General features: G+C 46.4%; 1 protein-coding gene and 1 pseudogene across 2 annotated transcripts in view; both read right to left on the reverse strand.

The window, feature by feature from the left end:
• Nucleotides 1–19,335, reverse strand: part of LOC310778318 (uncharacterized protein) — a gene marked incomplete at its 5' end in the record, with an annotated part of 85,202 nt that overhangs the window by 15,193 nt on the left and 50,674 nt on the right. The window contains one exon of the mRNA XM_083638702.1: nucleotides 1,799–1,926. Within this exon, the coding sequence (XP_083494828.1) occupies nucleotides 1,799–1,926 (128 nt within the window). The remainder of the gene's footprint in view (nucleotides 1–1,798; nucleotides 1,927–19,335) is intronic.
• On the reverse strand, nucleotides 12,699–15,548 carry LOC310778317 (26S proteasome non-ATPase regulatory subunit 1 pseudogene; annotated as a pseudogene). Its single transcript has one exon. The product of its transcript is annotated as a 26S proteasome non-ATPase regulatory subunit 1 pseudogene (transcript).

Here is a 19,335-nt window from a genome sequence, read left to right on the forward strand (position 1 = left end):
CGCATCCCACACGTCATAAGCAGTGCCCCACTTTTTGTTGTTGTTGCTGCAACCAATAGCTCGGTCTTAAAGGGATACACACACAAATGAGGGATATACACGCAAATGCTGCATCAGGTATCAATGGGTTAGCTAAGGGGGGGGGGGGGGCGTCTAAATGTAGGATGGCAGAGGCAGAGTAGGGTGGGCTGACCCAGAATATCAATTTTTTCTGATTTTTATTTTTTGTCATGAATCAATGCCATTGGTCAGCCTTCACGTCTCTGTGTGGGTTTTTACCAAATGCAACCAATGGAAAAGCATTCAAACGAGCTTGTGAGTAATTCTCGTAATGCCATTCGCCCTCAATCTGTCAGTCAAACCTCGAAATTCCTCCCCTACTGTACCTCCGTCTGTACCCCCTCCCACACGCAGGACACTAAACCCGGAAAAGTCACACGGCAGACGTGCTGTGTATTTCTCATATCGTTTTGTTTAACGCTGGCTTCCTCTGACGTGAATAGATCAATCAAATGTTTTCCAGTTCTTCCTAGGCTGCAAACTTGTTTTAACATGCAAATCGGAGTAGGTTCTGACGAGAATAAAGTAACGTTACCGTTACATTATGTCAGACTGCTCTCATCCCCATCCCAAAGCCCCCGCCTCGGCCATGAGAGGCTGGGGAGCACTGCTGCACGGCTGCGCGCGCCCCCGCGGCCCGGAGCTTGCGGCTCGTGCATGTGCATACCAGAGGGGAGGCGGCCATCAGCGCCTGACTGGCCGGGAGAGAGTGCTTCCAAGTCGGACTGATAATATAAACAACATCATTTGAGCTTATCCAGGTAAAATATTAATAATGACACATTCAGCAGGAAACTAACTACAATTAAGACGTGCCAACTTTGACCACATTTGGTTCAGTATTCTAAGAGCAAACAGGTTTTTTTTAACTTCCTGAAAAGTTGCTGTTGTGGAGATTCGAGGTCCTGCCCCGACAGCGACGATATGTGGGTCGCAGCTCCAGTAGAGAGCTCGACAGCAGTCTCACAGTGCACAGATGTAGATGATATCGACGTCTGGAGCACAACTCTCAAAAGTGTTTCTTATTGACTTCAATACAATCTGACTTATTTTTACAGCCAGTGAAGTCGGCCGCCTGCTGGCCATTAGAAAGAATGCAAGTTTAAGACATTGCCTTTCACATTCTCATTTTTCAGTCGTGAAGGTTGCCCCTCGGTTTAATGGACTGCCGGTCAGTGGGTTCCTTCACTCTGGGAACTGGCATTAATATGTAAAGCTTCCCCATTTGTGGCACGCACGCACACACCACACACACACACACACACACACACACACACACACACACACACACACACCGTTGTACAATACTAGGCATGTTCAAAACAGCCTGTACCTACCCTCTTGTGTGTACTAAGTACTATCTCACTGGTTTAAATAAGCAATTACATACTTTCCGTATTTGCTGAGCAGGAATTCTGTACCAAAAAAAATAATCGCCTGGGTCAATTTTGTGCAATAAAGAAATAACCGCCTGACTCCAATAGCCGCCTGGTCTCCTTTAACCGCCTGGGGTCTGAGTCAATTTAGCATAATAAACGCCTGGGCCCTTATTTGAAGTTTTACGGTATATGATTAATCACTCTGGCTGTTAAAATGATCTTGATCTTCAAAATCATAAAGGTGGCCCTCATTTGTGAAGACTATCTTGTGAAGACGGACAGACAGACACACAGACATGTGTGTGACTGTCTCACAGTGATGATGTCACTCCCTCACAGTGATGATGTCACTCCCTCACCTGCCGCTCCACCTCTCGGGCAGGAAGTGTTCGGGCTGTTGGAACACTTCCGGGTCACGGTGGACAGAGTGGCTGATGTACATCGCAGCGTGACCTTTAGGGACATGGAACCCTGCCAGCAAGGTGTCCTGCACACGCACGCACGCACGCACACACACACACACACACACACACACACACACACACACACACGGGGAACACAATGCTTTTCAATGACCCATTCAACAGTATTCTTGTTTATATTTAAATCAGATCAAATCAAATCAGCTTTTATTTTTATAGCACCTTTCATACATAAAATGCAACTCAAAGTGCTTAACAGTAAAAATAAGTAGAGTAAAAGACAGTAAAACAATAAAACTATAAAAACAATACAACAAAGTAATACAATTACATTAAAATAGTGCATCGAAAAAGCAAATTAAAATATGAAGGAGGAAGTCAGGGGAATGCGAGACTAAAAAGTTTACTTTTAAAAGTGTGTTCGGTTTGTGATGCCCTCAGATGCTCTGGCAGGCTATTCCAGAGGCGAGGACCATAAACACTGAACGCTGCCTCTCCGTACTCCTTAGTCCTCACCATAGACTGGTCCTCACCGAGGGAACAACTAACAGGCCAGTGCCAGAGGATCCGAGGGGTCTAGGGGGGACATAGGATGTAAGCATATCCGAGAGGGACTCAGGTGCAAGGCCGTTGAGTGATTTAAAAACCAATAGAAGAATCTTAAAATCTATTCTGAATTTGACCGTGAAGCCAGTGATGGGACCTCAGGACAGGGGAAATGTGTGCTCTCCTCCTGGTCTTAAGGCCATGGCACACCAATCAAACATTCTCAAACAAACACCAACAAACACCAACAGACAATTGTCTGTGAATGTTGGCAGATGTTGGAGATTGTTTGAAAGCATGGCACACCGACCAAACATATTCAGCACAACAGTCACCAAACATGTAAAAAAGAAACACCAGAAAAATAGAAACTGCACTGTGTTACAGCACATAGAAGATGGCTCAGACTGACAAAGTTAGTTATACATATGTCGAGTAATACAATGATACACCCATTTTAATTATTTTGTAGCGACAGATGGCATTAAACGCCACACTCACGTGACGCTTCTTGAGAGAGAGGTGAGGTAACTGCATCTTTCTGCAGACTTTATCGAGGGACCATGAAGGCGTCATGTGACAGGCAACGCTAGTTGAAGCCTGGAGGTCCTGCTGATGACAGCTGCAACAGTGTTTTCTCTGCTATCAACCTGGTTAATCTCGCTATATTCTTCATCACAGCGGGTCATTACCCACTGTGCACTTAATCGTGCACTAGTTCTGCATAAGCACCTGCAGCTCTCTCCTTATTTTACTGACGTTCTCAGTGATCACACGGCTGTTTACATGTGTTTCTGAACGGCTAGCTAGTAGCATAGCTCGCTGTTAGCCGTCATGGATGTTATCTCTCTCCCTCATTATGTAACCTTGCTGCGCATAACATTACTTATTTGCGGGAGTGCATGGGAGAAGTCTCCCGCTAGTGTTGTTGATGCCCAGTGTGATGGCACATGGTTGGCAGAGAAACGTATGTTTGGTGCGTCGCGTGTAACGTTAGAGGAGGCTCTCTTGCTCTGACCAAACTGACCAGACAACCGCATGCAGTAGGCGCGCATGCGTGAGCTCCGTTTCCATGGATACGCGACTGAAAACATGGGAAGTTGCCAGACAACAGCGAACAGCGAACAACGCGGGATTGAACAAGTCGAATCCTGGCAAACATGACAGAACATCGCCGAACACGAACAGACAAGGACAGACAGCTATGGCACACCAAACGAACATTTGTCTTTGTTCGTGTTTGTTCGTGTTTGTTTGTGTTTGTTTGAGAATGTTCGTTTGGTGTGCCATGGGCTTAAGTCAGTAGACGTGCAGCAGCATTCTGAATGATTTGAAGCTTGTTTATGGCTTTCTGAGGAAGACCAGAGAAGAGAGCATTACAATAGTCAAGCCTGCTAGAAATAAAAGCGTGCATAAGTTTCTCAGTATCTGCCTGGGAGAGAAACGGTCCTACTTTAGTAATATTTCTAAAGTGGAAAAATGCAGTTTTAGTTATGGTATCGATGTGATAGTTTCAAATTCAAATCAGGATCTAAAAACACGCCAAGGCTCTTTGCTAAGGGCTTGTTATTTGGAGCCAGGGATTTCAAGTCAGTGCACAGTCTCTCTCTCTGGGCCTTTGCTCCAATCATTAAAACCTCTGTCTTATCCTTGTTCAGTTGGAGGAAATTTTGTGACATCCACAGGTTGATGTGATCAATGCATTGAAACAGTTTATCGATAGGGCTAGTGTCATGTGATAGTGTCATGTGATAGTGTCATGTGATAGGGCTAGTGTCATGTGATAGTGTCATGTGATAGGGCTAGTGTCATGTGATAGTGTCATGTGATAGGGCTAGTGTCATGTGATAGTGTCATGTGATAGGGCTAGTGTCATGTGATAGTGTCATGTGATAGGGCTAGTGTCATGTGATAGTGTCATGTGATAGGGCTAGTGTCATGTGATAGTGTCATGTGATAGGGCTAGTGTCATGTGATAGTGTCATGTGATAGTGTCATGTGATAGGGCTAGTGTCATGTGATAGTGTCATGTGATAGGGCTAGTGTCATGTGATAGTGTCATGTGATAGGGCTAGTGTCATGTGATAGTGTCATGTGATAGGGCTAGTGTCATGTGATAGTGTCATGTGATAGGGCTAGTGTCATGTGATAGTGTCATGTGATAGGGCTAGTGTCATGTGATAGTGTCATGTGATAGGGCTAGTGTCATGTGATAGTGTCATGTGATAGTGTCATGTGATAGGGCTAGTGTCATGTGATAGTGTCATGTGATAGGGCTAGTGTCATGTGGTGAAAGAGAAATGGAAAGTTGTGTGTCATCTGCATAGCTGTGGAAGTCCACTCCGTGTTCTCTACTAATATTTCCCAGTGGTAGCATGTAGAGATCAAATAATACTGGTCCCAGGATAGATCCTTGAGGGACCCCACATGTTAAATCGGTACTGGTAGAGGAGTGGCCTTCAAGGCAGACGACATAGTCACGTCCTGATTAATAGCTCTTAAACCAATCTAGAACTATACCGGAGAGTCCAACGCACTTCTCCAGTCTATTTATAAGAATATCGTGATCGACAGTATCGAAGGCAGCACTTAAAATCTAAAAGAACAAGGATTGAGAGTTTTTTGTTGTTTGTGTTTAACCTTAAATCAGTCACCACTTTAACTAGAGCAGTCTCGATGATCACTTCTGGCCCATATAATAGGGTGGCAGTGTGTTTATGTTGAGAGACGCTGCGCCCTGTGTGTATGCAGAAGATCAGATCGTCATCGTCATCCGACCAGTGACGACAACATCCGAAGTCGGTCCCCGGGCGCTGTACGAGAAAGCGACCACTGCTCCTGGCCTGCCCCCCGGAGGAAAGGACAAAGCCAGGATGGGTTAAATGCAGAGGACAAATTTCACCGGCCACCGTCAGCATGTGTGTTGTGGCCCTCCGTGCATGTGTTGATGTGTAACCGTGTGACAATAAAGACGGGCTTGTCCGTCTCAAATCGTGTTTAAATCGTGTTTAAAAATCGTGTTTTACTGATAGGACATTGTTTTGCTGTGTTCTGTGTTCATGTGGTCGAGCGAGGTTGTGTTTATGTGGAGAGAGCGCCGATAAACCGTTCAAAGCAGGGATGGTCACGTAACACAAAGCTGCCCCTTGTGAGCTCAATACAGTTGAAACGAAGATATTCTATTACATTTTTTTTTCTAGACAGATTTAGCTCTACATCCTAGATCCTCGATGTGCGGCTCGCGAGACGATGGCGGCTCTACACTCTTTCATTGGCGGCTCGCGGCTGATATAAATAATACAATCACTGTCAAAACAATTCCCTCACTGCGGTGTCAAACTGCGTGGTTGCCAGGTTTGTGGCCCTTTGGAGCACCGAATGGGGGTTGAAACTCACCATATAACGGTATCTGGCAACACTGCAAACAAGCCAATGCCTCGTGGAGGGATTGGGTCAGTGGGAGGAAGCAGAAAGAGTGCTTCAGACAGGGCGTATTGTTGCAGCTGGCATTTCCTCGTTATCGTTAACGACGAAATGCACAAGCTGCAACAATGAAGTCACGTTAACCCCCCCTCCCAGCTTCAGAGTTTTAACGATAAGCAAAGCAGCTGTTTAGCCTACTGAGCTGGAGGTGTGGAGCTGCATGACAAGAGAGAGCCAGACTGGAGATCTATGAAGACTTCTTCTTCTTGCTAAGAAACAGAAGGTTAGGCCTTCAACCAGCACTTCTTATGCTCTCATGTGGATAATTGTGCCACTGTGCATTGTGTGCAATGTCCTGTGTGTCTGTGTGAACCAGGAAAGCACAGGCTGTTTACTGAGCTGGAGGTGTGTGGAGCTGCATCCCAGAGAGAGACAGACTGGACATCAGAATGTTTTCATATATATTTTTTTAATCAAGTCGGTGTGAATGTTTTCATCACTTTTATAATTTTTTATTAAGTCGGTCTGAATTTTTTATGATTTTTATAATTGTTTCTAACATTTTTATCATTGGTTCTACATTTTTTATCATTGGTTTTATCATTGAATAAACTAAAAACTAAATCAAACGCTTACTGTGTGGTTTTGCGGTAAAAGTGGCTCTCCTCTTGACTTTGACCGGTTAGTGTGGCTCTCATGGAGAAAATAGTGAGGATCACTGCTCTACATCAACGAACTTCACATTTAGCTTGAGCTAATCGCTCCCTGGACGCTAACATAACCTTCAGACATTCAGTCGGGTTCCCAGCAGCACATCTGCCAAGTTTGAAGTCGATCTTAAAAAACGGTTCTCGAGATATAGTTCTATTCTAGCAGTGCTGCAATTACATATTTTTCCCTACAAGCAAGTACACTTCATCCTTCAAGCGATGGATAAAATATGCATATATACTGTAGGCATATGCCAAAAAATACATACATTACATACACATTCCTTACGTGTTAACACATTCACTGCCAGACGTTTTTTCAATACTGTAGGTAGGTTCTGCCAAGTTTTTTTTTTGAGGATTCTGGCTCATCTTTCAAGAGCCGAGGATTCTTTTCTGCTAAGATTTTGTGAACACAAATTATCTCAAAAGAACTAATAGAATGTGTGCTTTCTCTGTCTAAAAGAGTTAGTTTGTAGAGTTAGTAGTTATGTAGGCATTAGCAGTAGAATACAGCATGGTTTCAGCGTCTGAAAATTTATTCTGAGATAAATGGCTTTTTGTGAAATTCGATAGAACAGTCACTTTAACCATTTATTTTTGGCGTAAGACGTCAGACATCTAAACAATAGTTTTGAACAGTAATTTCCTCCATAGCAGCAGGAAACCCCCCTCTCCTTCAAACTCCTCCCTCCGTGGGTGTGTCTCTGGTGGCTTTGCAGCGTTTGTCACAAGCGAGGCTCTGCCTGTCTGTGCTGCCTGGCTGCTGGCGGCTGCTTTTGGGCGAGTCTGCATGAGTCGTTTCGGTTGTGAGCTCAGCTGCAATGAAGCTGCATGCGATTGTGGGCTTTCTGCCAGTGTTTCAAAGTGTGTTGCACGCATTATCTATTATGCAAATTTGCAATCCCCCACCGCCAGCTCCCAGCGCGATAATGCGCGAAAGCGAAAGCGTTTTCGCCAATCCATTTTACAGTATGATAATGGTTTCCTCGCGCGTTCCCCTGCAGTTTTGGCTCGGCTTTTTCTAGTCTGGAGAGCACTGTCGCCACTTAGTGGGTCGGTGGAATGGGTTGTACACGTTCGGTGGCTCCAATATTTTTATAGGAGACGTGGGGGGCGTTGATCCACGTCCCACCGTTTTTTTTTGACGTATCAACTCGTCATTGGCAGTCAACCGTTGGATTTTTTTTGACGTATCAACACGTCATTGGCAGTGAACGTGTTAAAATGCGTAATAAACTGCTCTGAAAACTGAACATGCCATAACTATCATTCTATTTTCTTGAAAGGGTCACTGTTTGTTGTCTCCATATTGGAAAAAACAAAGTAGAGAAACGCTGCCACAGCCAGGAAGAACAGGAACTGCACCCGGAGTGGGATGATGCGAGAGGACTGTGCTGCCTTCAGGGCATCAATGGCACATTTCCTCGTTGTTGATCTCACATGAGAGGCGTTTCTGTAAGTGGACGTCCTGCCATAGATGTAGGCCTCATCAACAAAATCCCTTCCTCTGTATTTGGGTCTTGGCATTGAGTCGGATCTCCTGTCCTCAAACTCCTTCTCAGAGTACTCATTCCCGATTGGTGTCCGGTAGGTGACTTCCTCTTCCTCCTCCTCCTCCTCCTCCTCCTCCCTGTAGTAGCTTTTGTCTGGGGACGGTTCAGCCATGTTTCCTTTGCTCATGGCCTCTCTCAGCTTCCTCTCATACAGACTTCTGGTGGAATCAACCACAGGTCCATGCTTGATCCCGTATTCATCCAGAAGTGAGCTGATTTCATTGGCAGATTTGCCGCTTAGTGTTGCCATAGCTGTGTCCTGATCTCTCGGCATAGCCTTTGTTGTGTTATGATACAATAGTGATCAGTGATTTATGACAGACACTGATGATGTCACAGATATTGTGACATCATCAGTGATGTCAGAACTCCTCTGCATAGGCTATAAGTAGGACCCCTGCGACTCGGGCAACATGACATCACCAATTCTATGGATTAGCGGACCCGTGGGGACCCCCCTGATCTGGAACATGACATCATCACATGACAACATCACTGAACTTATTAGCCTAAAGGCTGTTACACACCAAGAGCGATGCAAATATACAGCATGAAATTGCGATGCGAATTTTGACCCACCTGTCAATCACAGCAACAGATGTGTACACGTCGGAAGCTAATCTTGAAAAATCGACCTTGGTCCGAAAAAATAAACGCCGCAATAACGTTCAGCGAAACTTCGCCGTTGGTATGCACGGTTGTATTGACTGATTATGTTCAGAAAATATTATTGACGTGCAAACTCATGAAAAAAACACTCCCGATGTAAGGACCTTTAGCCAGGGAGAATGACATCACTGATTACATCACATCATTAGTGACATCATCACTGATGTCATCACATCATTAGGTAATAATCACCCAATAAAAAAATACGGCTCCGTCAGGTCACCCGCACGGGTGCTCTTTATACCCCCTGAAAGTTTCAGCCCGATCGCACGTAAAACGGCATAGCCGTGGCCGGCCGAAATTCTGCTCGCTCGCTCGCTCTCTCTCTCTCTCTCTCTCTCTCTCTCTCTCTCTCTCTCTCTCTCTCTCTCTCTCACTCACTCACTCACTCACTCACTCACTCACTCACTCACTCACTCACACACACACACACACACACACACACACACACACACACACACACACACACACAAAGAGTCTGCCAGAAGGCATCATCAGTGATGTCATAGACTGATGACATCACAATTGCTTCTTCTTCTGTGATGTTTTATGGCATTCTTTATGTTGCATTACTGCCTCCTTCTGGATTTATCCATCCACTGTTTCCTTACATTCTGTCACATCACAATTGCTCGAGTGATTGGTCTACATAAAATACTGGTAAATTGTCCATGTCCACTATGGCAGAAAACAAAAAAATACACTCCAAAACAATTCCAACCACAAACCAAAATTAAGTCAAATGATGCAAAATAATTAAGGCACAACTATGACACATCTAATAAGAATAAATTACATCTAATAAAGAATAAAAAACATTAACTCATTGAGTGCCAATGACGACTAAAGTCGTCAATTCAAATAGTAACGTAGAGTGCCAATGACGACTAAAGTCGTCAATTGCGTTTTTTGACGGTGGGACGTGGATCAAAGCCTGATGCATCTCCTGTAAAAATATGGGGGATGTTGAAGGTGTATAAGCTATTTTACGGACCCATTAGGTGGCGACAGTGCTCTCCAGATTAGAGAAAGGTGAGGAAAAACAGCAGAAGAAGCCGTGGGCACACGGAAACCGATGCATGCTGGAGCCAGAGCCTTATAGATTGCTCTGGCTGGAGCTAACGTTAGCTGCGAACAGCAGCCAATCCGCCCCCACAACTGAGCCCCTCTGTCTCTGCTGCGATAGTTTCTCCACACGATTAGCCGCCAGAAAAGGAGCACCCGACACCGAAAAGCCAAACCATTCTCATCGGGGACTGCTGAGAATGGTTTGGCTTTTCGGTGTCGCGCTGGGAGCCGGCGCACAAAAACGGCGGAGCGCTCCGAAAATAGACGCTGGTGCGTGTTAGGCTGTGTGTTAGTGTGGGGATGAGTTTCTCCCAGCTCCGGCATGCAGGCTGTGTGTTAGTGTGGGGGTGAGTTTCTCCCAGCTCCAGCATGCAGGCTGTGTGTTAGTGTGGGGATGAGTTCCAGCATGCAGAGATTTGTCGCCTGACGCAGGTAGCAGAGATTCGAGCAGAGCCACCAGAGACACTCCCACGGAGGAGGAGTTTGCAGTTGAGGGGGGTGGGGCACGCAGGGCACCACACAACTACACCACGTCACTACATCAGAAAATATTAGCTTCAGAGTCAGTGATGTGCTTGAAATGCTTCATTTCACAAAAGGCTCATTATCTCAGGTTCTAGTTTGAAACATCTGTTTCTGGTGAAACCAACCTCTGTAATACTGCTGATAACTAAAGAACGGAAAATGATATCAATAAACTTTTTTTTGCTGATGATACAAGAGAGTCTCATCGTTCTTTGGGCGTGTTCAGTGTTTACATAGTAATATCACACAATATTCTGTGGGTCTTGAGAAATCACTGAAAACGCTCTGAAAGGGCTGGCACTGGGAGCATCCGTTTTCCAGAAATGGCTGGCACTCAATGAGTTAAAGGAACACTCCGCCCATTTTCAACCAGCTTTGTATCATTAGAACATCAGTAGTATATCAGAAAACTGTAAACGGTTTTGAAGTCTGTCATTTAATTTGACAGTTATTGAGTGTTATTAACTCATTAATAACTCATTAACTCAAATCAACTCTCAATAACTGTCAAACTATTCATCATTCATCTAGTACGCAAAATCACTCAACCGAAAGTGAAGTTGTAAGAAATTGTTGCTCATTTCACAGAGGCATTCTTGTGGTTTCCCCATCACACATGGAAGAACAACCAAAAACAACGAATGACAGCGTTTTCATGTGATGACTGACTAGCTAGTTTGAGTGATGCCTGACAGCTAGTCTGCAGGAGGATCGACAACGTTTTTGTGTGAGACGTGAGGAGTGATGCCTGACAGCTAGTTTGAGTGATGACTGACAACTAGTCTGCAGGAGGATCGACAAAGTTTTTGTGTGAGACGTGAGGAGTGATGCCTGACAGCTAGTTTGAGTGATGCCTGACAGCTAGTTTGAGTGATAAGGCAGGAGGAATTACAACGTTTTCGTGTGAGATGTGAGGAGTGATGACGACGAGTGAGGACTGATGATTGACGAGTGACGCCGTATTGTGCGATGACTGACGCGTGAGGAGTGAAACAGTAATGCAGGAAGTATGACAGTGTTTTCGTGTGAGGACTGAAGGTGTTTCAGAGCACACTCGACATGGTTTTACTAGGAGACATGACAACCGACAACGCTTACTCTGACGGAGGAGGATGCCCTAAAATGGTTGCCGTACATGTGGCTAACGTTAACAAGGGATACGTCGCCAACATCTTCACTGTGCGTGCATTAGAAAGTGCGTTTCACAGTGAAACATGGGGGCTGCTACTGTTAACGCTAGTTAGATAGTACAGTGGCAGTCTCTATGGTACCGCCGTTCCTTCGCCCAAAAACACACCCAACAGCGCTAGAAACAATCACATACATGTTGTGACTTGTGTACTCACCATGCGATCATCGAATAATAATCCAAAGTACGGGAAACAGTCATCTTCAATTAAATCCATAGCGAGAGGAACCAGCAAGAGGGTTACTTACCTCTCTGCAACAAAAATCACTTCCTCGTTTGCCTGAGGCGCATCTGTGCGCATGTGTACGCATGCGCCTCATGTAAACGAGGAAGTAATTTTCATTGCAGATGGGAACGCTCTTTGCTAGTTATTTTCTCTATGGATTTACTTGCAGTTTGTGACAACAAGCCTCACGTGTGCTGTTTTGATGCGTTTCTCTCGTGATCAGCGCTGATCACGGGTCTTCTCGGATCCACTCGGGTATTACACGCTCTGACAGCCACTCGCCGGGTCCACTCGGGTCTTATTGGACCCGGCATTTCACTGTCAGAGCCCCGAGACCCGTGACAATCGCTACCGGAACCGACCCAGACCTCGGGGTATTCGGGGGGTCGGGCATACCCGAAGACCTCTACCTCCAACACACTGATTAAAATTTCATATTGGACTTCCCTGTTTGCATTGGTGCTCTGATTATTGCTTTGAATTTTGTCTGCATTCTGCTTGGTGATGAACCCACAGTATGTGGGTTCATTGCACAGTGTAAAAATATGAAATGTTAAAATTGTCAGCCTAAACTCTGGCTGGCACCCCAAAAACCCGCTGTTGCTGTCGGGTGGGAAACCTTGTATCTCAAAATTTGGCCATTTTCTTTTTATTTCATAAATGGATTTAGTGGGTACCCAAAAATAACCTGTGAAAGTTTCAGGTACATTTGACCAGTGAAAGATATTAGATTACCGGTTATTCATGTTATTACTATTACACTATGTTAACATGTGAATGTTTTTTCTCCCTTGACAGTGACAAGATTGCTACATCAATATTATTAATGTTTGTTAGTATCCCTGATGTATGGGAGACAGAGGGCAAACATGCTGGGATCCCAGTGCTTCTGATGCCTGGGGACGCCACCTCAGTGGACGTGCTTCTACTCGTCGACGTACTCGAAGGGCTCGGGGGGCTCCGGCTTTTGCTCCTCCTCGATCTTGGTGCCATGAGCTGAGACCAGCTCCACTAGCTCCTCCTCCTCCTCCTCGCTGGTGTCCTTCATGATGATGATGCCGCCTGTGGTCAGTGGTTTGATGGGCTGGTAGCGGCATGTCTCTGGCATGTTGAGGCTCTTGAGCTGGGGCGGCATCACTCTGGCCGGGTTCTCCAGCAGCTGGAAACTGGGCTCCCGCTCCTTCTTTTTCTTGTCCTCATCTTTCTCCTTATCAGGCTCCTGGACCTCCACTTCCATCTTCTCCTCCTCTTTCTTTTCCTTCTTCTTCTTGGCTTTGGCTGTGATGGAGAGAATGGCGGTGGATACCTTCTCCTTCTCCTTCTCCTTGGGCACCTCCAGGGTGGGTGGGTAGGCAAAGATGGAAGGCTTACAGTTGGAGCGGTACTGCACCTTGGGCATCTCGAGGTTCTTGTTTAGGGCAATTAAGGCAGTGGGCGTGAAGGCCAGCGACAGGAAGTGGGAGAGGGGAAACCAGAACCAGAACTGGGTAAAGACCAGCAGGCCCACTACTGATGGCATGTGGGTGTGTCCCGTCCTGGACTGCAGGGAGACGGTCATGTTACGTCCACCTGCGTCGAGGATGCCCTGGGCCAGGATGGCGCCAAACTTGGCCATGATGTCATCATGCTTGTCATTGATCACCTTTGAGTAAAGCTGCCTGAACTGGTTCACTTTAGGGCAGGTGACTTCAGTCTGCTGAATCAGGATGAGGGCGGAGGCAATGAGGGCGCCCTGCCTCACGTAGTTCACTGGGTCGTTGGTCATGGGCTCCAGCAGGTCGATGGCTTCCTTGTTGGCCGTTCCAGCGCAGCAGATGCCCAGAGCCATGGCGGCTCCACAGCGTACATGGGGGTTGTAGCTCTCTGCCAGGAGGGACACCACACTGGTACACTGCTCTGGGTTCCTGAACATGATGAAGCCAATAGACTCCACGGCAGCCCTCCTGACGTCGTCGTTCACGTCGCTCACAGCGACATGCAGCAGGCGTCGGATGGCCTTGTTGTTCCCGGAACCGCAGTACGCCATGCCCACCGTGTACATTCCAGAGCGCCGCAGAATGGGGTCCTTGTCTCTCCGGAGGCTCTCGATGAGGGCGTCGGCCTCCTCCATGCGTCCGTACATGACGAGGGCGATGCCCACGGCCAGGCCGCGCAGGATCTTCTCGTGCTGCGTCTCCTGAGCATAGCCCACCATGTCCTCGATGGCCTGCGCTGACCTGGAGCCCAGCATGACCAGGCCCAGGGCCATCCCCGCTGCCTCACCTGTAACGGCATCATCCTGGTACAGGTTGGACTTGAGTAAGTCATAAACATCCTGTCTGGCTGTTCCAAGGGCAGCCAATCCCAGGCCAAGGGCACCACCATGACGGACGATATCATTGCTGCTGTTCTTCAGCTGGCTGAGCAGATACTCGACGATGTCACCGCCATGGTTGGCGTGGATGAGTCCCAGAGCATACAGGACTCCTCCCTCCTGGTAGGCGGAGCCAGGGGAAGTGTCTTCGGGCAGGTAGGTCGCCATTAACTGGACTGCTTCTTTCTCATGGCCCTTGTGGATGACACCCAGACTAGCTGCAGCTGTGAACTTGGCCCAGTTGGTGGCTCTCGCTATCCACTCAAAGTTTTCTCTGAGGAACTGGTCGCTTGTGGTTCCCGTGTTCATGAAAGAGTTAGCTATGACCGTGGCTGTGTGGCACACTGAATTTCGGCCTGCATCCTTTGTGTTTTTGAGTATCATTAGGTCTGTGTTGTTGTTTCTGATAAGGAACTGCAAGTGCAGCTCGATCGCCATCTCACCACTGAGGATTTTAATCATCTTGGCATTCTGGTCTTTAGGTTTGGTTTGCTTTCCAGGAGGGGAGCTGCCAGTCTTGTCTTCCGTCTCCATTTCATCACTGTCTTTGTCTGGCGTGGGCACGGTGCCTGTGTTGGTAGAGCCAGGCACAGTGGGGATGGGCATGGCAACAGTGCGCAGGTTCTGGATGACAGAGGAGAGGAACTGCTGGCTGGCACTCTCGTACAGGTCAAAGCAGATCTGGTAGGCCACCAGCAGGTTGCCCTTCGCCAGCTTCTCCAGGATATCACTTACAGCCTGCTTGTCGTCCAAGAAGATGAGGCACTGACAGACGTTGATGAAGTCAGGGTTCTCTAAATTCATGTAGAGCTTGACCAGCACCCGCAGTACCTCATTACGGAACTTCTTGTTCTGCATCAGGAACATGCACACCTCCAGGCTGTAGGCCAGGAGGCTACTCACATCATTCGACTCCAGGATGGTCTTCTCAAAGATGTCAAGGCGCCTGGTCTCCAAGGCGATGCTGATGGCCTGCTTGTACTTGTGGCCGTCAAGGCAACGCAGGAACATCTTGTTGACGATGCCCTCCAGGCGAGGGTCGATGCGCTTCTTCTCCTCGTCCTCTGGCAGCTCGGCATTCTCCACCCGCAGCTTGGTGTAGTGGTCAATGCATTTGGCAATGATGGTCTCCACATACTCTGAGTCATCTGTAATGTTGAAGAGATCTCCAGCACCCAGAGCGTAGTTCAGTGATTCCTCAAAGGCTCCGAGGTGAAAGAAGACCTTAGAGGCCACCAGGGCAGCAAATTCTCTGCTCGGAAATGACTCATCCTCGTACAAGACCTCGATTTTGTCTACTGATCCCGAAATCTCAGCCCAGAAGTCATTGACAATGGCGTCTAACTTGTGCAGAGCAGACTCCTTGAGCTGGGGCTCCTCCTCATCAAGGAGTGAAATAATTCCAGCGGCAGATGTTATCATGATTGGCTCCATGATCCCAGTTCAAGCTTGTAAATTAAAAGTGTGGCATTGAGGAGTGATGATGTCATAGACATTGTGACATCATCAGTGATGTCATAAATACGGCCCTGCAGAGGCTTTAAAGCAGGGGTGGCCAAACTTTTTTGGTTGTGGGCCGCAAACAGAAAAATATAAGGAGTCGCGGGCCAAACAATATTAAGCGCGGCAGTTTTCGCAGCAAAAGAATTGGACCAGAAAACCCTTGTGCCATCAAAAATTGTATTTCTACCTAAATAAAAATATGACACATAGTTTATTGATGCGCTCACCTATTACAATGGGTATTTCTGTATGTCATCAAATTTTCTTTTCCTGTGCCAACAGGTTAAGACAGAGATAATTTAACATAACATTAGTATTAAAAAATTAGGATTAATATCCAGTATTTTCTTTTCTTTTTTATAAATAGACCATGTCAGGGTGCCCAAGTATAACCCATTTTCAATGGTTTTAAATTGAAAAAACGAAATGGGGGGAATCCGTTTTTTTGTTTTTGTTTTTCATTTTCTTAATGTTTTTGTTTTTCTGTTTTTTCCCCCGTTTTTGTTTTTGTTTTCCGTTTTAAACTTTAGCAAAAAAAATTTTTTTTTTTTTTTTTTTTCTAAATTCATGGCGGGCCACTTAAAAACGGGCAGCGGGCCGCAGTTGGCCCGCGGGCCGTAGTTTGGCTACCCCTGCTTTAAAGGGATAGTTCCGTTTGTTTGAGGCCATCGAGCAGGATTCGAAGCAGGAGCCGTCGAGCAGCGAGGGAGGTCAGCACGCTGGCACGAGGGCCGAGAGGTCCGGGGACACGGCGGTCGAAGAGGAGAGCGAGGCGGCCGGGGGGAGGAGCATTGAGGAGGGGGCGGACCCTGGAGTTTGTGTAATATTCTGTGAGAGGCCGCAATGTGCCGCAGGGCATCCAGTCTGCCGGAAAGCCATTAGAAGAAGAAGAAGTTTGAGGTACTTATACAGTCAGTGTACTACATGCAGAATGCAGCCAGTGCGGTCCCGGTTTGGAGAAATGGAGACCGGCCACATCAGGCAGGTAGAGCTGTCTGCTGAGTGTGAAGGGGGACATGAGCAAAATTGTAAAAAAAAAAAACAGAAAAAAATCATAAAATGCTTCTATACTGCTCACCTGGCATAATGTAAAAGTAGTCTCCACAAGCCCTGATGCCAAGTTGACACAAAAAGACATTTACACCCTGGTTTTAGCTGAAATCTAATCACTCTCCATCCCCCCGCTGCACCTGGCTACAGTGAAGATTTCAGCTAAAACAATGTGTAAATGACATCTTTTCAAATCAACTTGGCATCTCAGGGCTTGTGGAGACTTGGATTACGCCAGGTGAGCAGTATGCAGGGCTCCATCTAGAGTGCGCCCATTTGGTCGCATTTTCCCACCCTAAAATCTGCCAGTGCACCTAAATATTTGTATTGGTCGCACCGGTGTACCTGACCATTCCCTCCCCCCAGCCATGAGGTTTTGCAAAGACCCACCCTGCTCTGTCTCTGATTGCATCCGGGCGACCCACAGAATATTTTCTTCTATGACTACGTAAAGACTGAATATCCCAAAACAAAGAAGAGAGCCTCGACTTTCATATGAAAAAAAAGTTTGATTCTACCTTCATCCGTTCTTTAGTTATCGACACCTGAATGTAGGTGGTTTTCACCAAAAACAGCAGTCTCTGACCAGAAAGCGGAGGAAATGGCATTTTTGTAAATGAAGTCATCTTTATGGCTCCTGACCCGAATAAATGCCTTCGATGGCGCATACTGGCGGTGTTACACTCAACTATGAAGCCCACAATGATTTAGTTTCCCCTTCCGGTCAAACTTGCCCGTGGGCACAGCTTTTACCGTAACACCGGTGTGAGAATGAGATTCACCCCGCTATGAGAGAGTCTTGCATGGGGGGAGACGACTGGTTGTCTGTGTAGGCTAATCTATGTCAGGACCAATCTACCGGCTGAAATTTACACAGCGTCAAGAGTTTAGGAACTGGATTACTATTTCCTGAGGACAAGTGACTTGTGGACGTGTTGCGTGCAGGTTGCGTGGTGAAAACAAAATCCTTCACGTTTGAGTGACAGGCTGCCCCCCCGCTGTAATGGAGTCCAATCCCGTATCGATAAAAGCTGCTGGACCAGCGTTTGAGCCATGCCATGGAGCTGTGCTATTCACCTTATTCCTGGACTTACGTTTCCCATGATTCTCAGCGGTTGCCGGTTTTCGACTTCCTGTTTACATTTTTTCTCACTAGCAAGGAGGTGCGCGCCGCTGTCAAAGAGTGGGAACGTTTGGCTTATTTTATCCGAAATGGCTAAAAATAGTAACGCTGTGTGGTTGCATAGTGGCGATATTTTACAAAAACGAGGCGAATGTCAATTCACTCGTACTGTACAGTATGGGCTTATTTTAGCCGAAATGGCTAAAAATAGTATGTGGTTGCATAGCGGCCGCTTGAAGGCTAAACGTCCAAACTGGAACTCTTATTATTTGATCATTGAACGTAGCTTTAGCGGTCTCTCTCTTTCAAGATTCAGATATTGTCACTCCATTGTACAATTATGCACGTGTGAAATTATTGTGCTGGGGGGCTCCATTACAAGACATATGTCTATGTCTATGTCTATGTCTATGTGGACCCCAGTAAGACTAGCAACCACTTTGTGGAAGCTAATGGGGATCCGAATAAAGAATAAAAAAGAATAATACTGTAGCTACAAAGTCACAACAATTATGATTATTTTCAGTCTCTTTCGCTATGAACGGTCCTGGGCGGAAACAGGCAACCGACAGCTGGAAACAGGGAGGGAGGGTGTCATGGAAGCGCCCACTGTCTCATCAGTAAACTCGTGAATAGAGAGGCAAAGCAACCGCCTACTTCCTGCTTCAGCACTGTACCAGAGATTTTCATCTGTCATTTATTTTCCCATAGACATTTCGTAAAATGCTTATAAAAATTGTTTTACTTCGTCAAACCAAACGGTTCAGTGATATTTAGAATCGGGAGAGACCATAGAACATTTCACTCCGACCAAAACTTAAAAAAAAAACACAGAAAAAATATTTTCTTTAAATCTGACATTTTTTGGCGTTTTGGTCTGAGTGAAATGTTATGTGGTCTCTCCTGTTTCTAAATATATCTGAACATTTGGTTTGAACAAGTACAACTATGTTGATAAGCATTTTTCTAAATGTCTGTGGGAAAATAAAGGCGGGCGAAAATCTCTGGTACAGTGCTGAAGAAGGAAGTGACGTTCACTTTGGCTCTCTATGGACCTTTTCTGGTGGGAGGTTGTTTTTCTGCTTCCTGGTTTTGTTAGACAATCATGGTCGATCCTGTACACCGGCGATCCTCAAAGTCCGGACTCCGGTCCGCATCCGGACTCAGACGCCGTCCTATCCGGACCGAGCCCTATAACCTACAAATCATTGATAACTTACATTTTCATGGACCGCTTCTATTTTAACCGGCACATGCTTTTATAGTCTTTACGGTACTACTGGTTTATCTGCCAGGAAGCTCACAGACCAATCAATGCATGCGCTCATCACACGTGATGCTACTCGGCCAATCAAATAAGCAAATCGTTTCTCTCTGTTGCGAGGGAGGCAAGGCGAGGCGAGGCGAGGCGAGGCGAGGCGAGGCGAGGCGAGCGATAGTAATTTCACATGGTGTGCTCAAAAGAAACCACTCTTACATGTTCATTTATTGTTCTTACGGGCAGATCAAAACCAGTATGTCTCGTGTGAAGTG

This window comes from Poromitra crassiceps (assembly GCF_964638095.1).
Source record: "Poromitra crassiceps genome assembly, chromosome: 6".
Classification (NCBI taxonomy): Eukaryota; Metazoa; Chordata; class Actinopteri; order Beryciformes; family Melamphaidae; genus Poromitra; species Poromitra crassiceps.